Source organism: Fringilla coelebs (genome assembly GCF_963513975.1).
Source record: "Fringilla coelebs genome assembly, chromosome: Z".
Classification (NCBI taxonomy): Eukaryota; Metazoa; Chordata; class Aves; order Passeriformes; family Fringillidae; genus Fringilla; species Fringilla coelebs.
In genome coordinates this window covers 10,751,575-10,769,763 of record NC_140031.1, presented here as the reverse complement: position 1 = coordinate 10,769,763, position 18,189 = coordinate 10,751,575, and the positions used below count along the sequence as shown (strand labels likewise).

Here is an 18,189-nt window from a genome sequence, read left to right as displayed (position 1 = left end):
CTACAGAAACAAGAGCCTGGAGTGACAGGACAAGGGGGAATGGCTTCAAACTGAAAGAAAGTAGGTTTAGCTTAGATATTGGGAAGAACTTCTTTACTGTGAGGGCAATGATGCACTGGCAAAGGTTGCCCAGAGAAGGTGTGGGTGCCTCATCTGTGACTAAGTTCAGGGCAGGTGGGATGGGGCTCTGAGCAACAAGGACTAGTGAAAAGTGTTCCTGTCTATGGTAGGGGAGTTGGAATCAGATGATCTTTAAAGTTCCTTCCAACCCCAGCCAATCTGATTCTGTCATTCTATGAAATTAATCTCATAAATGAACAGCAATGGCAGGCCTACCTACTTTGCAAAAAATAGCTTTAGTGATGCACTGATAAAAGGTATGTGAATGTCTGTGTGTATAGATGCTTATATTTTTAATGAAATGTGTATTGAATATTGTCTATTTATCAGGATATTGAAAGGCTTATAACTGAAAAAACTTGAAAAACAGTGGAACAAAAAAAGCTTGTGTTGTCTTCTTGTCCAAGCAGCATGATCCAGCATGATCCAATTATGAACAATTTTTAATAGAAGTAAGGATAGATATAAACATCTATAGAAATCATAAATCTTTTTATAATTTGTATCTTCTGAGTCAATTGAGATTTTCATGACAGAGGTCATGTCCTCTAAGTTCTTCGGCAGAAGGTTCCTGTAGAGCCTTCTCCTTGAGTACTGTCCCATTGAATTGTGGATTAAGGCTTTTCTTTCCTAGTCTGTAGCAATTAAATATTCACTCAGTAGCCACTTTCTTCCCAGAAAAGCACTTTGGGCAGAACCAAGGAGATTTCTTTTACTGTTGTGCTTGATTAGGATAAGAATGAACAGGAGGTACAGTAATATTCAGTTCCTATGCAAAATTAATAATAATGACCAACAAATTATGTTCAGTGAATTGGGAAGGATATTTGGCATTGAGAATGGCTGTACTTCATATGCAGCTGCAGTAATGTTAGCTATGAGATGAGGAAGTACTTTCCTCTTCTCATTTTATGAACAATAATATCCTTGCAGTCCTACTGTGGTCCTACTATGACCACAGCTACTGTAGGTTGTGGGAATCCCTGCTTTTGTTAGGACTGCAAGAGGGCATCCCAGACAGGTGTGTTTTGAAGAGGCTTAGCTTACACTTGACAAAATTATATCCAAAATGATACAGTATACTGAATCCAGTGTTTATTAATAGTTTTATAAGCCTTGATTAATCTACTGATAATGCACACTGTAGCACAGGCAAAATACATAAAGGGGATGAAAGTATTTAAGCATTCAAGTTTTGCTTAATGTTCAGAGTTTTGGGGGACATCTGATGTTCAGAGGGAAGGATTCGCCGGAAGGAGCGGCAGAGCCATGGGGAACGGACGCTCATTCAGTGCCTTTGATCGAGAGGGCGCTGCACCGGCCGCAATGTGCTGCCCAGCGCGTTTCAGCAGTGATCTGACGGACTGCTGGCTTCTGGAAGAGCCATGGGGAATAGACGCTCTGTGGGTGAGGCAGTCGCAGCGTTGCAGGTGCAGAAAGCATACAGGAGCCACGGCGGGACCCTACACACCGCATACCCATATGCATGTCTGCGTGCGTTCTAAGGGCGCCGCGAGCGCGGCTCCCCATGGCCGGCCAGCGGGACTACAGCTCCCAGCGGCTCCCGCGCACATCGCGCGCCTGCGCACGCGGTCCCCGGGGCGGAGGCGGCTCCCTGTTCCTTGAGCGGGAACCCGGCTGCGGCCGGACTACATCTCCTAGCGGCCCCCGCACGCATCCCGCGCCTGCGCAAGCGGAGCCGGCCTGGCCGCACTCCGCCGTTGTCGCCGTCGGTGGGTGGGTGGGGGAAGGGAGCGAGCGGGAGGAGGAGGAGGAGGGAGGGGGGGGAGAGTTGAGAGTTCACCCGCCGCCGTCGCTGCTAGGCCGGACTCATGATTCCCATATGCCCGGTAGTTTCGTTCACCTATGGTGAGTAGCGGTGCTCGGCGTGTCCGTGCTTGGGGAGAGGGCGGCGGGCGGGGGTCGGTTCTGAGGCGCCGAATCTGACCCGGCGCTCCTGCGCTCTCTCTCTCTCTCCCTTGTCCTTCTGTGTGTCCCCTTCTTTCCCCACCGCCTCCTCTCGCCGGGCCTCCTGTCATGGCCCCCGCCGCCGCCCCTCGGTCGCCGCCGCCGCAGTGCCCAGCCGGCTGGGGGAAGATGCCAAAATGGCCACCGGCAACTACTTTGGATTCACCCACAGCGGGGCTGCTGCCCAGTACAGGTGAGCAGCGCCGCGACCCCCCGGGACCTCCCCCAGGGCCCCTCTCCCCGGCCGGGACCCCGGGCGACTCCCGCCCCTTGCCCCGTGCCGTGGGCTGTGCTCGGACCCTCCCGCCGCGCCCGCGGGTGTGTGTTCTTATCTCCCTGTGTGCCTGGGGGTAGGAGGTGGGGCTGGGCACCGCCGAGAAGGAGGAGGAGGATGATCAGCGACAGCATCGGTCTCCAGGCCCTTAGATTAAAATGGCCACTTACAGTCAATCAGCAGCACCGGCGAGTCGCCGTGTGCCGCCCCCAGGCCCGTCTTCTGCCTCAGCTTCGGGGAACACAGGCCTTGCTCCCCAAGGCTTTGCTGTTACTGTGGGAGCCCAGAATCCCTTCCAACACGGGTTGAAAACCAACCTAAGGGAGGCTGATGGATCAGGGAGAGATCGAGCACCGGAAAATAGCAGGGGACTTAATCCAATTGAAGTAATGTGTCTAAGAAAGTAGAGGAGGTACTTTCGTGGACAGGTACCTTTTTTAAAAAAGTGTCCTACTCTCATTTCTAAGACCAGTATTAGCAGTAGGAGCAGTATTGTAGTGGAACTTGAGGACCCGTGACTGTGTTAGACAGTAGTCATGCCTGTGTCTTACATGTCGGAATGCATCTACCAATACAGATCTCATACAAACACACTGCCACAAGTCTTCGTATCTTTGTAGTTTTTATTCATCAAAATTGTGGCCAGAGTGTTAAAAAGTAATTGGTAGCATCTATTATATCACAATTTCTGACATCATAATACTTAATTTGCTAAATACAGGAACATCTTTGCAATTTTGGCTTGTAATGGAGTGACTCCTTGAAGTCCACATTTGAATTATGTTGCCCGTTTCATAAATCTGTAATAAGGACCTTCCTCAATGCCTAAGTTGTGGTGTATAAGATAAAACCCAGAAGAATAAAGCAAATATATCAGGGATTATTGACAAATGAATGCAGACCTGTGCTAGTAGTTAATAAAAATTGCATACCTTAATGTAGTTTTAGGAATTTACAATTTTGTGGAGGTGTTGGAATAACTGTTTTTCCATTGATTTTTTTCCTGAAAATGAATGTGAAGTACACTGAATTTAATTTACTCTGGTGTTTAATAGAGGATTAAATTTAACTAATCTTCTAGTTCCTTTGGGTGCTCACAGTGCATGTATGTGTTTACATTTTACATGATGATTATAGTGGATATTTAGGACATATATATAGACTTTCCATTTAAGCTTAAAGGTTAAGTGAATAATAAACGAAGATCTGTATGTCTGCAGTTTTGAAGTGCAGATGAATTTTTAAAATCATCTTTTATTGCAGGGCTGAGGTGATCTTTAGACTAAAGATCCTGAACAATTTCTTTGAAGTTATATAATTGGAATAACATTCAAGTTTAATAGCTGATCCTAAGTGTGTTTTTGAGAAAATGGAAAACAGATCAAAAGAACCTTTTCCCTTTGCTATCATAAGTTTAAGGTACTCTTTAATTTGCTCTCAGTTAAAGACTCTGCATCCTATAAATGATTTGTGTGTTTACCACATCTGGAATTGAAGACATACAGCAATCAGTGTTTAAGTAGTCCTTTCATAAGAAGGAATTTAATATTTTGAGCTGAAAACACAAGAGTCACTTAAAATGTCTGAGGGAGCTTACTTTTACAAAATGGATTTGTTAGGTCCTTACTGGTGTGTTTACAGAGTGCTACAAATCATGTATTCCACTCCAGTGTATTTGAGAAAGAGATGGTGGTGGCAGGGGAAGGTGGTAAGATTTGATTTTACAACAAGTCTTTAAGTTTTTTTCCAGTATTTGAAGTGGCAGTTCACAGAATAAAAAAATAGTCTTCTTGGAAACCAGGGCAATAGATAAACAAACAAATTTTTTTCTACCTACTGAATGTATAGGTGAACCTCATAAATCTTGAAAAATAAAAGGTGTTTCTGGATGCTGAATTAACCTATGGATTCTTAAAAAGTTGCTCAAAGTAACAAGTTGTTTTATGAGAAAAAAATCACACTTGCAGTTGAAGTCTTTAGTTCTTTATACATACACCATTTGAAGTTCTGACACTGTAGTTTTTATAGCAACAAACAGAAATTTTCATAATAAACACAATATTGGTCACATTTTTAAAGGTTCTCTCTTGCCAAAATGGCTGTGAAAAATTCTGATATGTTAGAAGAATATTAGTCTGCAATTTTAGATGACTCAGTACTCCCCAATGGTAATAATCAGAATTGTATTGATTTCAGCACTTAGTTAAAAAATTTGTGCAATCCTTTTGAGCATACACACTATTCTTGTTGTATCTCCTAGTATGAGTATCTCAAAATATATCAAATCTTCATCTGGAAACATGCAGAGAAAATAAAAAACCTAAATTTTGCATCAGAAAGAAGAGAGTATAAGTAGATTCTGCTCAATTTCAATGAATAGAAGAGACTCTTCCAGTTGGACCTACAGTCATTGTCCAGTCACTTGCCTGTCCACTCAGGGCTGGCCAAGTTCCAGCACGTTGCTAAGGGCACTGTCAAGGGCCTTTGAACACTGACAGACTGGGGCATCAACCACTTCTCTAGGAAGCTGTTCCAGTCAGTGCCTGACCAGCCTCTCTTTATAGAAATGCCTCCTAATGGCCAGGAAAGCGCTCCCGGTGCAGCTGTGAACTGCTCCCTCATGTCCTGTCCCAGGATTACAGGGAGGAGAGCTCAGCAATTCCCCATGCCCTTCCCCTCTTCAGGAAGCTGCAGAGAGCGGTGGGGTTACCCTTCAGCCTCCCTTTCCCCAAACCAGACGAGCCCAAATTCCTCAGCTGCTCCTCACAGGAAGTTCCTTCCAGCCCTCCCACCAGCTTTGTTTTCCTCCTGGGGACACCTTCAAGGACCTTCCCATCCTCCTCCACCTGCAGGGCCCAGCAGGGCCCAGGTGAGGCTGCCCTGAGGCTGAGCCCAGCGGGACCATCCCCTCCCTGGGCCGGCTGGGCTTAGGGATGGGGTTTGTCCTGGGGGCTGCCCTGGCACTGCTGACCCACCCTGAGCCCAGCATCAGCCAGCCCCATACCCTCTCTGCAGGTCCAGCCACTCCTCTCCCACTTCATCCCTGTGCTTGGCATCACCCCATCCCTGGTGCAGAATCCAGCATTTGAACTTCTTAAATTTCACTCCTTTAATGACTGCTCAATTATCTATCTAGATTCCTCACCAAAGCCTCTTTTCCCTAAAGAGCATCCACAGCACTTCCCAGTTTGAATCATTAGCCAAGTTGCTAATGGTGCATCCAACTCTTGGTTGCCAGATGAAGCCCTATTCAATACAGCCCTTTGAGTGCTGCCATCCAGGCAGAGCACTGTGAACCTGCTCATCCCACAGCTGGGCAACTTGTTGGAAAAGGATGCTCTGAGGGATGGTGTTAGCAGCTTTAGTCAAACTGGAACTGCATCCACTGCCTTCCCTTCTTCCAGAAGGCAGGTGACCTTTTGATAGAAGGTTGGTTGTTGGTTAAACAGGACTTTCCTTTGTGAAACTGTGTTGGCTGTAGGAGATGATTGCGTTGTTCTTTAATAATTCTTTCACCTTCCAGTAGGACTTAGTATCTCCATAGTTTTTCCAGGAGCTGAGGTTATGCTAATAAGTCTCCAGTTCCGTTTCTTGCCTCACGCCTTTGTAAATGGGAATTACACTGGCAAGCTTCCAGTCAGCAGTGACCTGCCCAGACTCCCAAGGCCTTCAGTAGATGATTGAGAGGTCTTGCTGTAACAGCTGCAGGCCCATTCAGTTCTCTGGGGTGAATCCCATCAGGGCCCGCAGAGATGTGGGAACATTCAGTTTATAAGCTGGTCTCTCAGAATTTGAGTATTCACCATTGTGGATCTCCCACTCAGAAGACTCAAAAGAAAAAGTCTGCTCTATTAAGTGATTGCTGAAAGATGCTTTTAAGGAACGTTTCTGTATTTAATTCTAGACTTACTGCAGACTAGTATAAACTCTTTCTGAACTGCAGTTTCCCAAAGTGACAGTATTCTAATTTGTGTTATTAGCAGTGAATCATAGTATCATAAAATATACTGAATTAAAAAGGACCCACAGAGAACATCAAAGTCCTGCTCCTGGCCCTATACAGGACATCCTGAAGAATCACACCATGTGTCTGAGAATATTGTCTAAACATTTCTGTAACTCTGTCAGGCTTGGTACTATGACCTGTTCCCTGGGGAGCCTGTTCTGGTGCCCAGCCACCCTCTGGATGGAAAAGTTTTTTGCTGATACCCAGCCTAAATCTCCCCTGACAGGCCATTCCCTTGGGTCCTGTTGCTGTCACCACAGAGCAGAGATCAGTGTCTGCCCCTTTGCTTCTACTTGTGAGGGTGTTGAAGGCCACAGTGACTCCCTCAGTCTCCTCCTGGCTGAACAGACCAAATGACCTCAGCCACTCCTCGCAAGGCTTCCCCTCCAGGCCCTTCACCATCCTTATGGCCCTCCTGTGGACACTGTCTTAGAGGTTAATACCTTTTTTATATTGTGGCGCCCAAAACTGCCCCCAGCACTCGAGGTGAGGCCACCCTAGTGCAGAGCAGAACAATCCCTTCCCTTGCCCTGCTGGTGATGGCAAGGGAAGGGATTGATGCCCCCAGGACAGCGTTGACCCTCCTGGCTGCCCGGGCGCTGCTGACTCAACTTGTCATCATCCTGGAGCTCTAGGTCCCTTTCTGTGACACAGCTTTCCAGCCTCTCCTTCCCCAGTCTATCCACACATCCAGGAGTGCCCTGTCCCAGGTGCAGAATTTAAACTAAGACAGTGGAACATAGAAGACACTGTGTCTTCCTGGAATTCCAGCTTATGCATGGCCCTGGTGGATCATATAAATAGTCATCCTTCACATGAAGAAGAAATTAAAATGTGTCCAAGTCTTAACATTAAATACTGATACTTGAAGCAGTTACAAAGGCCAGGTTGATAGATGCTTAGGTGGTAGACCTTGGATTTGGAAAATTCAGGAGTACCAGGTTATTGCTGTTTAGTCCCAGCCAGCAGCTAAGTACTACACAGCCTCTTGCTCACTTCCTTCCCACCCTGTTGGGGAGGAGAATCAGAGAAGTAACTCCTGGATTGACATAGGAGCAGTTCAGAGTTGAAAGAAAATAAAGTATAATAATATGAATTATAGCAGTAATACTAATAAAAGTAATAGTAGTAACGAAGGGATTAGGGGAAATAAAACCCTAGAGGAGAAAGTAATGCACAACATAATTGCTTATCCCCTGCTGACTAATGTTCAGCCTGTTCTCCAGAAACAATCAGCAGCTCCTGGCCAACTTGCCCTGGTTTATACATGCACGCATGATGTTCTATGACATGGAATAGCCCTTTGGCCATTTTGGGTCAGGTCTCCTGGCTGTGCTCCCACCCAGCTTCTTGTGTACCTGCTCACTGGCAGAACACAAGGAATTGAAATGTTCTTGACTGGGAGTGAGCCCTACTGAGGAACAACTAAACCATCTCTGTGTTACCAGCATAATTCTCTTACTAAATCCAAAACACAGAACTGAACCAGTGACTGAGAAGAAAATTAACTCTACCCCAGCCAAAGTCAGGATGGGCATGCAGAACTTGATAATATTTATTGTTGTGACAGTATAATCAGTAAAGTTCTTTCAATTGGCTAGATAAGAAGAGGAATAGATTACTGTATTTATTAGTTCATAAATACTAATTTTCATAAAACATACTTGAAATCTTGTTTCATATTTAATCAAAGACAGCAAAAGAGCTAAATACCCTTTAAACCTGTAAATAATGTATTAGAAGCATTCTTGTTCCTTTCATTGTTGTTGCTGCGTAAAATTTCCTGCTACCCTACTAATTTAAAATTCTTTGTGTGCTCTACCATGTAATAATATTGTGATTTACTGAGGGAAGCATTAGATTATGCAAATAGTAATGCAGGAAATTTCTCTGAACATTACAGGACCTTTACAGTTTGTGCTTTCTGCTAGGGGTGGCATTAGGGCCTAAGGTTATAAACCTGAATGCAATGCAAACCTCATTTGTTACTTATTGCAGTGACTGTACTAATCCATCTGTTTAGGAGCCTAAAATAAATGTGTAATTTGGTGGTACTAGACTTCTTTGTGTGTGTGTATGCATGCTGCGTACCTCACCAGAGCCACTGTGTGACTACTCAGTTTGAAGTTAACACCCTAATATTGGTTTGTCTTTCCAATGTGAAATAATATTAGTATTCTTTGTTCAGTGCTGGAAAGAGGTGTAATTATGCTTTTAATCTCAAATTGGGTGGTTAAAATGCTGATGGAGAGATAGGAGCATTGAGTAACATTTGGACAGAGAAGTGTGCAAATGTGGTAGTTTCATTTAATTAATCTTGTGTTATGGTCTTGGTTAAAAAGGTGAAGAATCTCTTAAGCTTTGTGAGTTTCATCTTGGTGGTATTCCTACTGTGTCTTGCTCTAACAAGACAGAACACTGATGAGAGATGCTTGGGTGGTTAGGAATGATTTGTTAACTTTGAATTGCCTTCAAGCAGCTTGAATATTACTGAGTGTGGTGAGCTGTCACAGATAAAGGCAATTTTAGCACTGCAAGTTCAGAACAGACCACAATGCCTGTGAGTCCAGCTTAAGATGCAATCTTCTAGGCAGCAATGTGGAAGTGAGCTCTTGCAATTACAGCTGGTTTGGAATTCAAACGCAGTGCACCATGTTACAGCATATTCAAATGGTGCAAAACAACAAAAGAAAGTGAATTGCTACGCATGGATGAGTTGGCTGTTGAGAATTGATTGGGGGTGGGGTGTTCTTTTCACAATTGCTAATATTTCTAATTAATTTTGTCTTCAAAATTCTGCCCCAGTTAACTCTTCTTCGTCTCGAAACTGGTTTAAAAAGGATTGAGTCTTTCAGAGATGTTAGGGCTGTAATTTGCACAGGCATACCAGACCAAGCTTAAGATATCACTAAACATAATTCAGTCTTGTGTTGGTGACAACAGGATGGTGAGGACAACAGTGGGTAGAACTTCTTCTGCAGACAGGATGTACTCTTAGACTGGAGCAGTGAAATAATCAGTTTTACCGCAGGATGAAGCTAAAAACTCAGAATGCTTGCTCTGTGTGCTTTATGCCCATGCTCTCTTGAGTTCCATCACGTCCTGACACGTACATTAGCAGAAGAGACTTCACTGAATATGGTAGAGCTGTGTGGAGCTGATTCTCTTTTGATCAATGAATGCTAGTGTTTAGTGCTGTGGTAAATATGCTGTTCTAGCTCAATGTACACAAGAAGCCTCCGGTACTGTTGTTTGTGAAAGGATTTTGATGGACTTCTTTTCAAATCAGTGAGGTCCCACTCTCAAAGGAGATATGTCAACATTAGAAAGGCAATAAGTGGCTCTGGGTTTGTTAACATGGATTGTATGTCAGTATTGTAATAGGCTATAATAGGGAGACAGAGAAGGTGATAAATGAGGGGGAAAGGTGCCTTGAGTGAAAGAAGCCTTTGTCATTTTAAGGAGAGCAAGCCTGCCAGCTAGTTGAAATTTACAGCAGGTGCTTGACTTTAGGAACTGACCACTTTAGGAAGATTTTCTGTTAATGGTATAGCTGTGTCCTCAGAATGGGTTGGTGGTTATAGGCTTAACTGTGTTAAATTAACGGTGTTAAATTATGTGTGAAATTTTGCATGTTACTAAAATACATCAGTGGTAGCTTAGAGCATAGTTACATTACATATGTAAGTAGTGGCTTAAGGCAGGAAATACAGAATGTTTTAACAATTTAGTACAATTTTCCATACTAGTCAAGTTTTCTTCCTTTTATGGAGAACTTGCCAATTTCAGCATTTTTTCTGTTTAACATCTTCATTAATGGTCCAGATGTTAGGGTCGAGTGTATTCTCAGCAAGCTTGCTCATGACAGAAAATGATGAGAAGTGACTTACATGCCAGAAGGTTACAGTGACATCCAGAGGGACTTCAGAAATCTGGAGCGAAGGGCTGCCAAGAATCTCGGGAAGTTCAACAAGGGGAAGTGCAAAGTTCAGTATGAAAGAAGAACGCCGTGCACTAGTATATGCTGTGGGCCACCCAGCAAGAAAGGAAGAGGACCTGGGGTTCCTGGTGGACACTAGACTTGAATGTGAGCCAGCAGTGGGTCCTTGCAGCAAAGAAGGAGAATGGCATCCTGGGATGCATTAGATAAAGTATTACCAGGTGGGTGAGGGAGGTGGTCATTCCCCTCTTAGACAGTACCAGTGAGGCCACACCTGGAATCCTGTGTCTGTTTATGGGCTTCAGTACAAAGCCCAGGAGAGATATGGATGTACTGGAGAGAGCCCAAGAGGCCCACCAAAGCTGCTGAGGAGTCTGCAGCATTTCTCTAATAAGAAAAGTCTGGGAGAGCTGGGACTGTTCAGCCTGGAGGAGGGTGAGGAGGATCTTAATAAGTATAAATACCTGAAGGAAGGCTGCAGAGAGGGCAGAGTCAGGCTTTTTCTCAGTGGTGCCCAGTGCAAGGACCAGAGGCAACAGGCATGAAGTGGAGCACAGGAGGTTCCCTCTGAATGTGATAAAGCACTTTTTGAATACAAGAATGACTGAGTCCTTTTGCATGAGGCCTAGGTAAGTTGTGGAGTCTCCACCCTCAGAGATGCTCAGAAGCTGTCTGGATATAGTCCTGGGTGTTTGGCTGTAGGTGATGCTGCCTAAGTGGGATTGGACCCCTGATGACCTCCAGAGGTCCCTTCCAAACTCTGCCATTCTGTGATTTTGACAGGTATGATGTTTGTAGTTCCTCCTTTTTTAAGCAGATGTAACCTATTAATCTTAGAGGCGAAACAAAGCTTTTTGTTTTTCATATTACCATTCAAGGCTGTTGAATAGACTTGAAAAAAGTGAACATTTTAAAGAAAGCAGTATGGACATTGGACTGTTGTCTGTAGTCAAGCAAAGAGAGGTTGATACAGAGCATATATTGCATCGCTGTTACAGACACCTGCAGCGTATACAGGGAACAAAAAGTGGCAGAATTTGATTAGATTTAAATCAGGTTGTGAGACTAAATGTAGAGATTATCAAAGAAAGGATGTTTTGAAAACATGAAACTGTTCATCTTTGAGGTGAGTTATTGATAAGTATATGGTTTAGCTATCTAGTGGTAATCAATCATTTGTAATGGCATGATGCAAGCAATTTTTTAGAACAAGGAAGGGGAAGGGAAAACTCAAAATGGCTACAAAACCGTGTCTTTTTGAGGCTTTGTGTAGTTAAACCATAGAATGTATTACTGCTGAAATTTAGCAGAATTCATGAGGGTGTAGCACATTTGCATAGAATAGGAAAAAAGTCATTTTCCTTAAAGTTCTAAGAAGTTATTCAAATATTGAAAGTTTTGTGCCTGTAGTAGGTGACAGACTCCAGAAATACAGAGGCAAAGTCACTCCTAAAGTACAACATACTGTAGTGTGATATTTCATTCCACCATTTTATGCAGTATATTGTCCAGTATGTTTAGGAGAATAAAACTCATTTTTTTTTCCTTGTTAATTGTAATTCTGGTTTTGTTTTGCTCTGTCCATGTTCCATTAGCACATCTGAAACGTCATCTGACCAGTTATTCAGGAGTGCCTCTTCCTAGGTTAGGATCTGAAGCAGTGGCAGATTACACTGCTTCTAGCAGTTTTTACAGAACTAGAACATACTTGTTTCAATCATCATGTTCCTGAAAGAACTGCAGAACTGTGTTTTTGCTATTCTGCTATTAATAGACTTATCTGTGAAACTTCGAGAAACCTGGCACTTAGATTTCACCAAATATGGTTCCTTAATGCTAATGTGTTCCAATGTGCTTAAAAGGTACAAATCAAAAAATACATGCTAATTAGTGAAGGTTTCATTCAAGATCCTCATATTTTAAAAACTATTTTAGAACTTACTTACCTTAAATGTTGTGCATGGAAATAAAAAAAAACAAACCCTGGAAGAAATATGTTTTAAAAGTTGTAATTTCTGAGGAATACTGTATTTTGGGTAGAGACATACTTTGTTTTAGGCCAGTTCCTAACTGTCTATCAAAACAGCACTCGTCAGAAAACTGAAACTGAAAAATCAGGGATGTTCTTTGCCTCTTGGAGGAGAGTTTTTAGTGTTCAGCAAGATAAACAGAGCTTTTAGGAGCATATGAGCAGCATTTGTGTGCATGTGTTTCTTGTTAATGCAGCAGTGTGCTGAAGATAAAGCATGTTATGTGCACATGAGTAACAATTAATTTCTTTTTTTTTCAAATAAATGAATCAAGTGTAATGAAAAGCAGGCCTTATAGGGAACGTTTTCTGTGCTTCCTGTATACATACCCTTTATGTGCTATATATCTTATTTGGAAGTAAGCTGCCTTTTCCTGAAAATGTATTATTCCTCGGACAGTAACTGCCATAGATGGATTGTCCTGGTTCTTAATGCATGACTTACTCAGCAAATACCTTAGTGTGGAAAATAAAGTATCTTACAATCTTCATTCATCGGTGAAATAGATAGCAATATAAAGAAAATACAACATTTTGATATAATGCTAACATGTAAAAATACATAAAGTTTTCTACTTCCCATTTAGTTTTAAACAAAAAAAAACCTCCACACTTTTTTCTAGAAAAGGGCAGTAGCTGGAAATGAAAAAAGACCTGCCATAAGTGTACTGCAGAAGAGAATTCAATTTTTGTTTCAGATTTGCCCTTAATACTGTGTAATTCTTTGGAAATCCAGATCTTCTTTCAGTGTTGCTGTTGGGAAGTAACTAACAAAAGTTCTCCTGTATTCCACCTAGCGAGTTCATATCTAAGCTTTTTTGGGGAATAATGCTGCTTATTTGCAAACCTACCTTATATGGCTGTTTAAGTGAGACAAACTCGTGGTTGTGGAGCTGAAGAACATTGTTTTGCCAAGTGAACACCTGTACCTCATTAATTGCTGTTGACCAGCAATTTCAGCTCTCCACAACTTCTGACTGTTAAAGTGTGCAAGTGTGCTGCCCGCTTTTTTTTTTTTTTGCTTTGAAAGTCGGTGTTTCTTTTTTTTTGTATCAAAAGCACTGCTACAATGTTCTTGCTGAAGGTCTTTAGGCAGTTCATAAAAGGTTATTACTTGTTGCTTGAATATTCTGCTTTTTAAGAAGAGAACTAGAAGTTAGCAACAGAATTATGACAAATCTAGTTATTTAATAAGAAATACAGAGTAGTGATTGGTAACACCTTCCGTTTTGAGAGCTTGTTCTCAGGGTAGGGTGTAGACTTTTTGTTGCTGATGTTTTAATACAAGTTGGCCAATGGGTAAAGTTTTCCAGACTAAGTATCTACCTAGAATTACACTGTTTTTTTAAAATCTGTTCTGTTGCTCATTTGATTTTGCCGTGTAGAATTGGGCAGGAAGATCTTCGTAATTATTTGGTGCCTCAGTGATTGCAATGGAGACTTTGCAAACAAGAAATATATTTTAAAATACTGTTTTATTTAGACTGACAGTTCTGGGTTTACACAACCAGATCCAATGTCAATACCACGCAAACAGCCACCGTATTACTCTTATATCCAACTTAAAAAGTATCAGGGCAAAATGTGCACCTGCTTTGAGAAAAGGTACTTGTATTTGATGAAAGGAATTTTGTGCACAAGACAGCAATGTGGATAAGGCCAGTTTTGCTTTGGCCTTTGCTCTGGGATGAATTATGCAAGATTAAGAGATGGGATGGTCCCTCACCCCCACCCCTAGAAAATTAGGTTATCATGGAATTAGAGGAACATACTGTGGAGAGATATACATAGTCACAGCTCTCTGCAGTCAGTCTTATCTAGCAGGTTTAATATCATAGTGGTATTTTACAATATGTGCCACTTGTGCTGATACTAATGCAACAGAAAGATTGTTATTTCCCATTGTTAGTGTCAGTAGGAGTTATGATAGATGTTATTCAAAGATTTGATTCAAAGGTGTTTCACAAAAAATACTTGTGCACAGTAATACAGTATTGCTAATAAAGAGTTAACCTCTCATTTTATTGGAGTTATTCAGTTAGAATGTGAAAGACGAGGACAAGCATATACTGTGGTGTAAAACTACTGAATAGAGGTGACCTTGTTTGGGAAGAAGAGAAGAAATAAAGAGGATGAGGAAATAGTATTATAGATGTGGAAGTTTAAAAACAGGTAAGGAGAGATGAAACACTTTAGATAAGGTTCTGCAAATGACCTTCTGTAGTTGACTGAAATATAAACCTACAGAATTGAGCAGAAAACTGGGGGCAGCATGTGTATTGCAAACTGGCTCTGGATGGGGATAGGGATAGGGAAATGCAGTGACACAGACACCTGAACAGGAAGATAGGCATGGAAGAGTGTATTGTTCCCAGAAAACAGAAATTAGGTCAGCTGTGTAGAGAAGCATTATTTCTATTACAGTCAGAAAGACCTAAAGATACAGGTCTGGTATCAGTAAAATACATTGGTATAGAATGAAAATTTCTGTGGAAGATGTGGTATAACAGTAGTACTGCAGAGTACAATTGGAAGCTACTCATAACTTCCTAAATTAAAGAATGATTTATTCTGAAAGTGAATTTAAACACTCCAATAATTGTTATAGGAAGTTGCATTGGATTGAGTGGTCAGAAATTGGATCTGCCTTTGTAGGTGTTGGTCTAGAGCTCATTTGCTTTTGAAACTGGAGCTTTAATAAACTGAGGAAAAAAATCTTGACAGGATGCTCAAACATCATGTGCTGGTTTTGGCTGGCGTGGAGTTAATTTTCTTCATAGTAATTGATATTGGGCTGTGTTTTGGATTTGTGCTGAAAACAGTGTTGATAATACAGGAATGTGTTCTTTATTGCTGAGCAGTACTCACAGAGAGTCAAGCAAGGCCTTTTCTGCTCCTCACCTCACCCACCACTGAGGGGCCTGATGGTGCACAAGAAGTTGGAAGGGGGCACAGCCAGGACAGCTGACCCCAACTGACCAAAGGGACATTCCATACTATGTAGCATCATGCTCAGTGATAAAACTGGAGGGAGAAGGAGGAAGGAGGTGGTGTTCAGAGTGATGGTATTTGTCTTCCCAAGTAAATGTTTTTCTGTGATGGAACCTGACTTTCCTGAGATGGCTGAACACCTTCATATTTTCTGGGCATATTGCTGCACCTCAGTGTTTTGTTTGGGGCCCAGAACTGGACACAGGATTCAAGGTGTGACCTCATCAGTGCCTCAGTACAGAGAAGAAATCACTGCTCTGTTCCTGCTGGCCACATTGCTGATACAGGCCAGGATTCCATTGATGTTCTTGACCTCCTGGGCACACACTGGCTCATGTTCAGCCACTGTTGACCAGCACCCCCGAGACCTTTCCCGCTGGGCAGCTTTCCAGCCATTCTTCCCCAGGTCTGTAATGTCACCTGGGGTTGTTGTGACCTAAGGTCAGGACCCAGCACTTGGCCTTGTTGTGCCTCATATGATTGGCTTTGGCCCATTAATCCATCCTATCCAAATCCTTGTTTTGTTTTGCTTGTGTGTGTGGCCTTTGTCTTTCATATTAAACTGTCTGTCTCAACTAACAAGCTTTCTCACTTTTACTCCTCCAGTTCTCTCCCTGCTTCCACTGTGGGGGAGTGAGCAAGTGGCTGTGTGGGGCTGAGTTGCCAGCTGGGGTTAAACCATGACACACCGGAACGGGTTGTCTATAGCAGCCTTGGAGTCTCCATTCTTGTAGGTGATCAGCCTCTGACCAGACAAGGCCCTAGCTTCTAGCTTTGAAATGAACCGTGTTTTGAGCATTGGATAAGGACAGTTCTTATCCAAATCTTTGTTTAAACCTAAATTATTCTGTGAGTTTTAAATTCCTTCAAGTTCATAAAGCAAACTGAATGAAGTGCAGAAGAGAGCTTGGACTCAAAAATGCTAGTAAGGGGTATTAGAATTTATTTTGAGGAAGAGAAGAATTGATCTACAAAGAGAACTGGCTGCATCAATGAGTTAGCTTCTTTCTCTGCAGTCGTGCCATACCTATTGGTGTATTCTTAACTCATAGAACATACAGAATAATTTGTATAAATTCAGCTTTTCCCCATGGTGTTGAGGGATGAAGAATATGCGTGTGGTTTTTTACTGTAGCTCAGCTGATATACTGTATTTCATTGGTGTTCTAATAACTTGATGACATGCCTAGATCTTTTGGAGACTTACTTATCAAGACTAGGAACAAATACTTGATGTAGTGCAGTATGAAAAATGACTGCTTAGGGTAGAGATTAGTAAAATTGTAGAGAAGGAGCTGGTAGAGGTGATTAGTAGAATTAGAAGAACTATTATCAAATAGCAGTAACTGCAGTGGAGTTCACTAGGGATTGGTTATGACTTTAGTATTTCTACTAGTGTGGCATATTGTGCTATTTGATGTGAGAAAAATAGAGTCAGCACACAGGTAACTTTACAAGAATCTGCTCTGAGGAAGCTAGACTGCCGGGAGAGAAAGCAGTTGTCTGGAGTAGAGTGGGTGGCACAGCTGAAACTTCGTATGAAATGACGCATGAGGTTCTTGCCATCTGTAGTCAAAGAAAAACAGATAATATTAAGATAGGTGCACAGACGAAGGAAGAGTGGAATAGGGAGTTTGGCAGAATAATCTAGGAGGAGCTAAGTTCATCTCAGCAAACGTGATGAGGCGCTAATCACCAAACCAGGATAAGAACTCTTGTCAGTTAATTAAAGAAGTTGGCACAAGGACATTTTAATGTAAATTAATTACATTAAAACGTCTGCTCATCTTAATGTTAAAGGTTTTCAGTCAGACCATGGAAGAGAAGAATGTCACAAATTTAGAGGAGATGTCACCATTAATTTCTGTTAAATAACGTAACACAACTTTTAGGAAAAAGCAGTCAGTTCTAGAATACTTTTCTTGCAGTCTTGCAAACTCAATCACTAGCTCTGCGTGATGTTGCAGAAGCAAGGGGAACAGATCTGCTAAATTAAACTTGGTCATAGAACCTGTATTGGCCTTAGAACTCTTAATTATTTGGGCTGTTAATTCTATGCCGTAACAAGGAATTTTGCTGCTTAGTTGCACGAGAAATTAAGTTGTCTGTACCATAATCCTGTTAATAGTTCTGCTGGTAATGTTTGTAATCTCTTCACAATTTTAAATACTGAAAACTATCAGGTATCTTTAATCACACATATTCTGAGTACGAAAGCATTTTCTTTGCTTAATTGACTGGTACTGTTACTTTGTAGTGTGTTGTGAGCACTGTATCTTGTTTTGTTACAGTAACAAATAGTTTCATGAAAAGTGGAAAAGCCATGCTAGTGCTTCTGCACAAGTCTTCTCCTCCCTTTTTGCTCCGTTTCCCTGTATATATATAACTAATATGGGTTCTGACTCTCAGCAGACCTATTTTGTAAGCTGCTGTCTTTCTTAACATTTCTGCCATGCTAGAATTTGACTCCAACAAGAAACCCTCACATTGTTTTCTGCTAGATTAATGAGTTAAATCAGTGCACTGAATGGCTTGACAGTTAGCACCAGGGACGGAATAAGATGGCTTAGCCAGGATTGGTGTTTAGGAGAAGGCACGACTAAGAGTAGGAAAAGTGTGAAACAAGACGTACCTTGTTGGTTGTATTAGACTGTTGATGTGTTCCGCTGCAGTCAGTTAAGGAGTCTGCTGTCTGTTTACTCAGTTTAATGTGATTTTAGTAGATATATATGGCCATGATAATTACCTCCAATTTTGTGACTATTTTACACTTATGTACTGTTAGATATGTAGATAATGAGGCCTAATTTTATAGACTGTCATTCACTTCTACCATAATGAAACAGTCTTCCTGGATTTTG

General features: G+C 42.0%; 1 protein-coding gene across 2 annotated transcripts in view; it reads left to right on the top strand.

Moving 5' to 3' along the window:
• The first annotated feature begins 1,911 nt into the window (after positions 1–1,911).
• Positions 1,912–18,189, top strand: part of ZFR (zinc finger RNA binding protein) — a 46,864-nt gene continuing 30,586 nt past the window's right edge. For both annotated transcript variants that reach the window (XR_014616910.1, XM_084224991.1), the window contains exons 1-2: positions 1,912–1,989; positions 2,197–2,281. Coding sequence is in view for 1 of the 2 variants with exons in the window: in XM_084224991.1 (XP_084081117.1) it covers positions 1,953–1,989; positions 2,197–2,281 (122 nt within the window). In the remaining variant the exon portion in view is untranslated. The remainder of the gene's footprint in view (positions 1,990–2,196; positions 2,282–18,189) is intronic.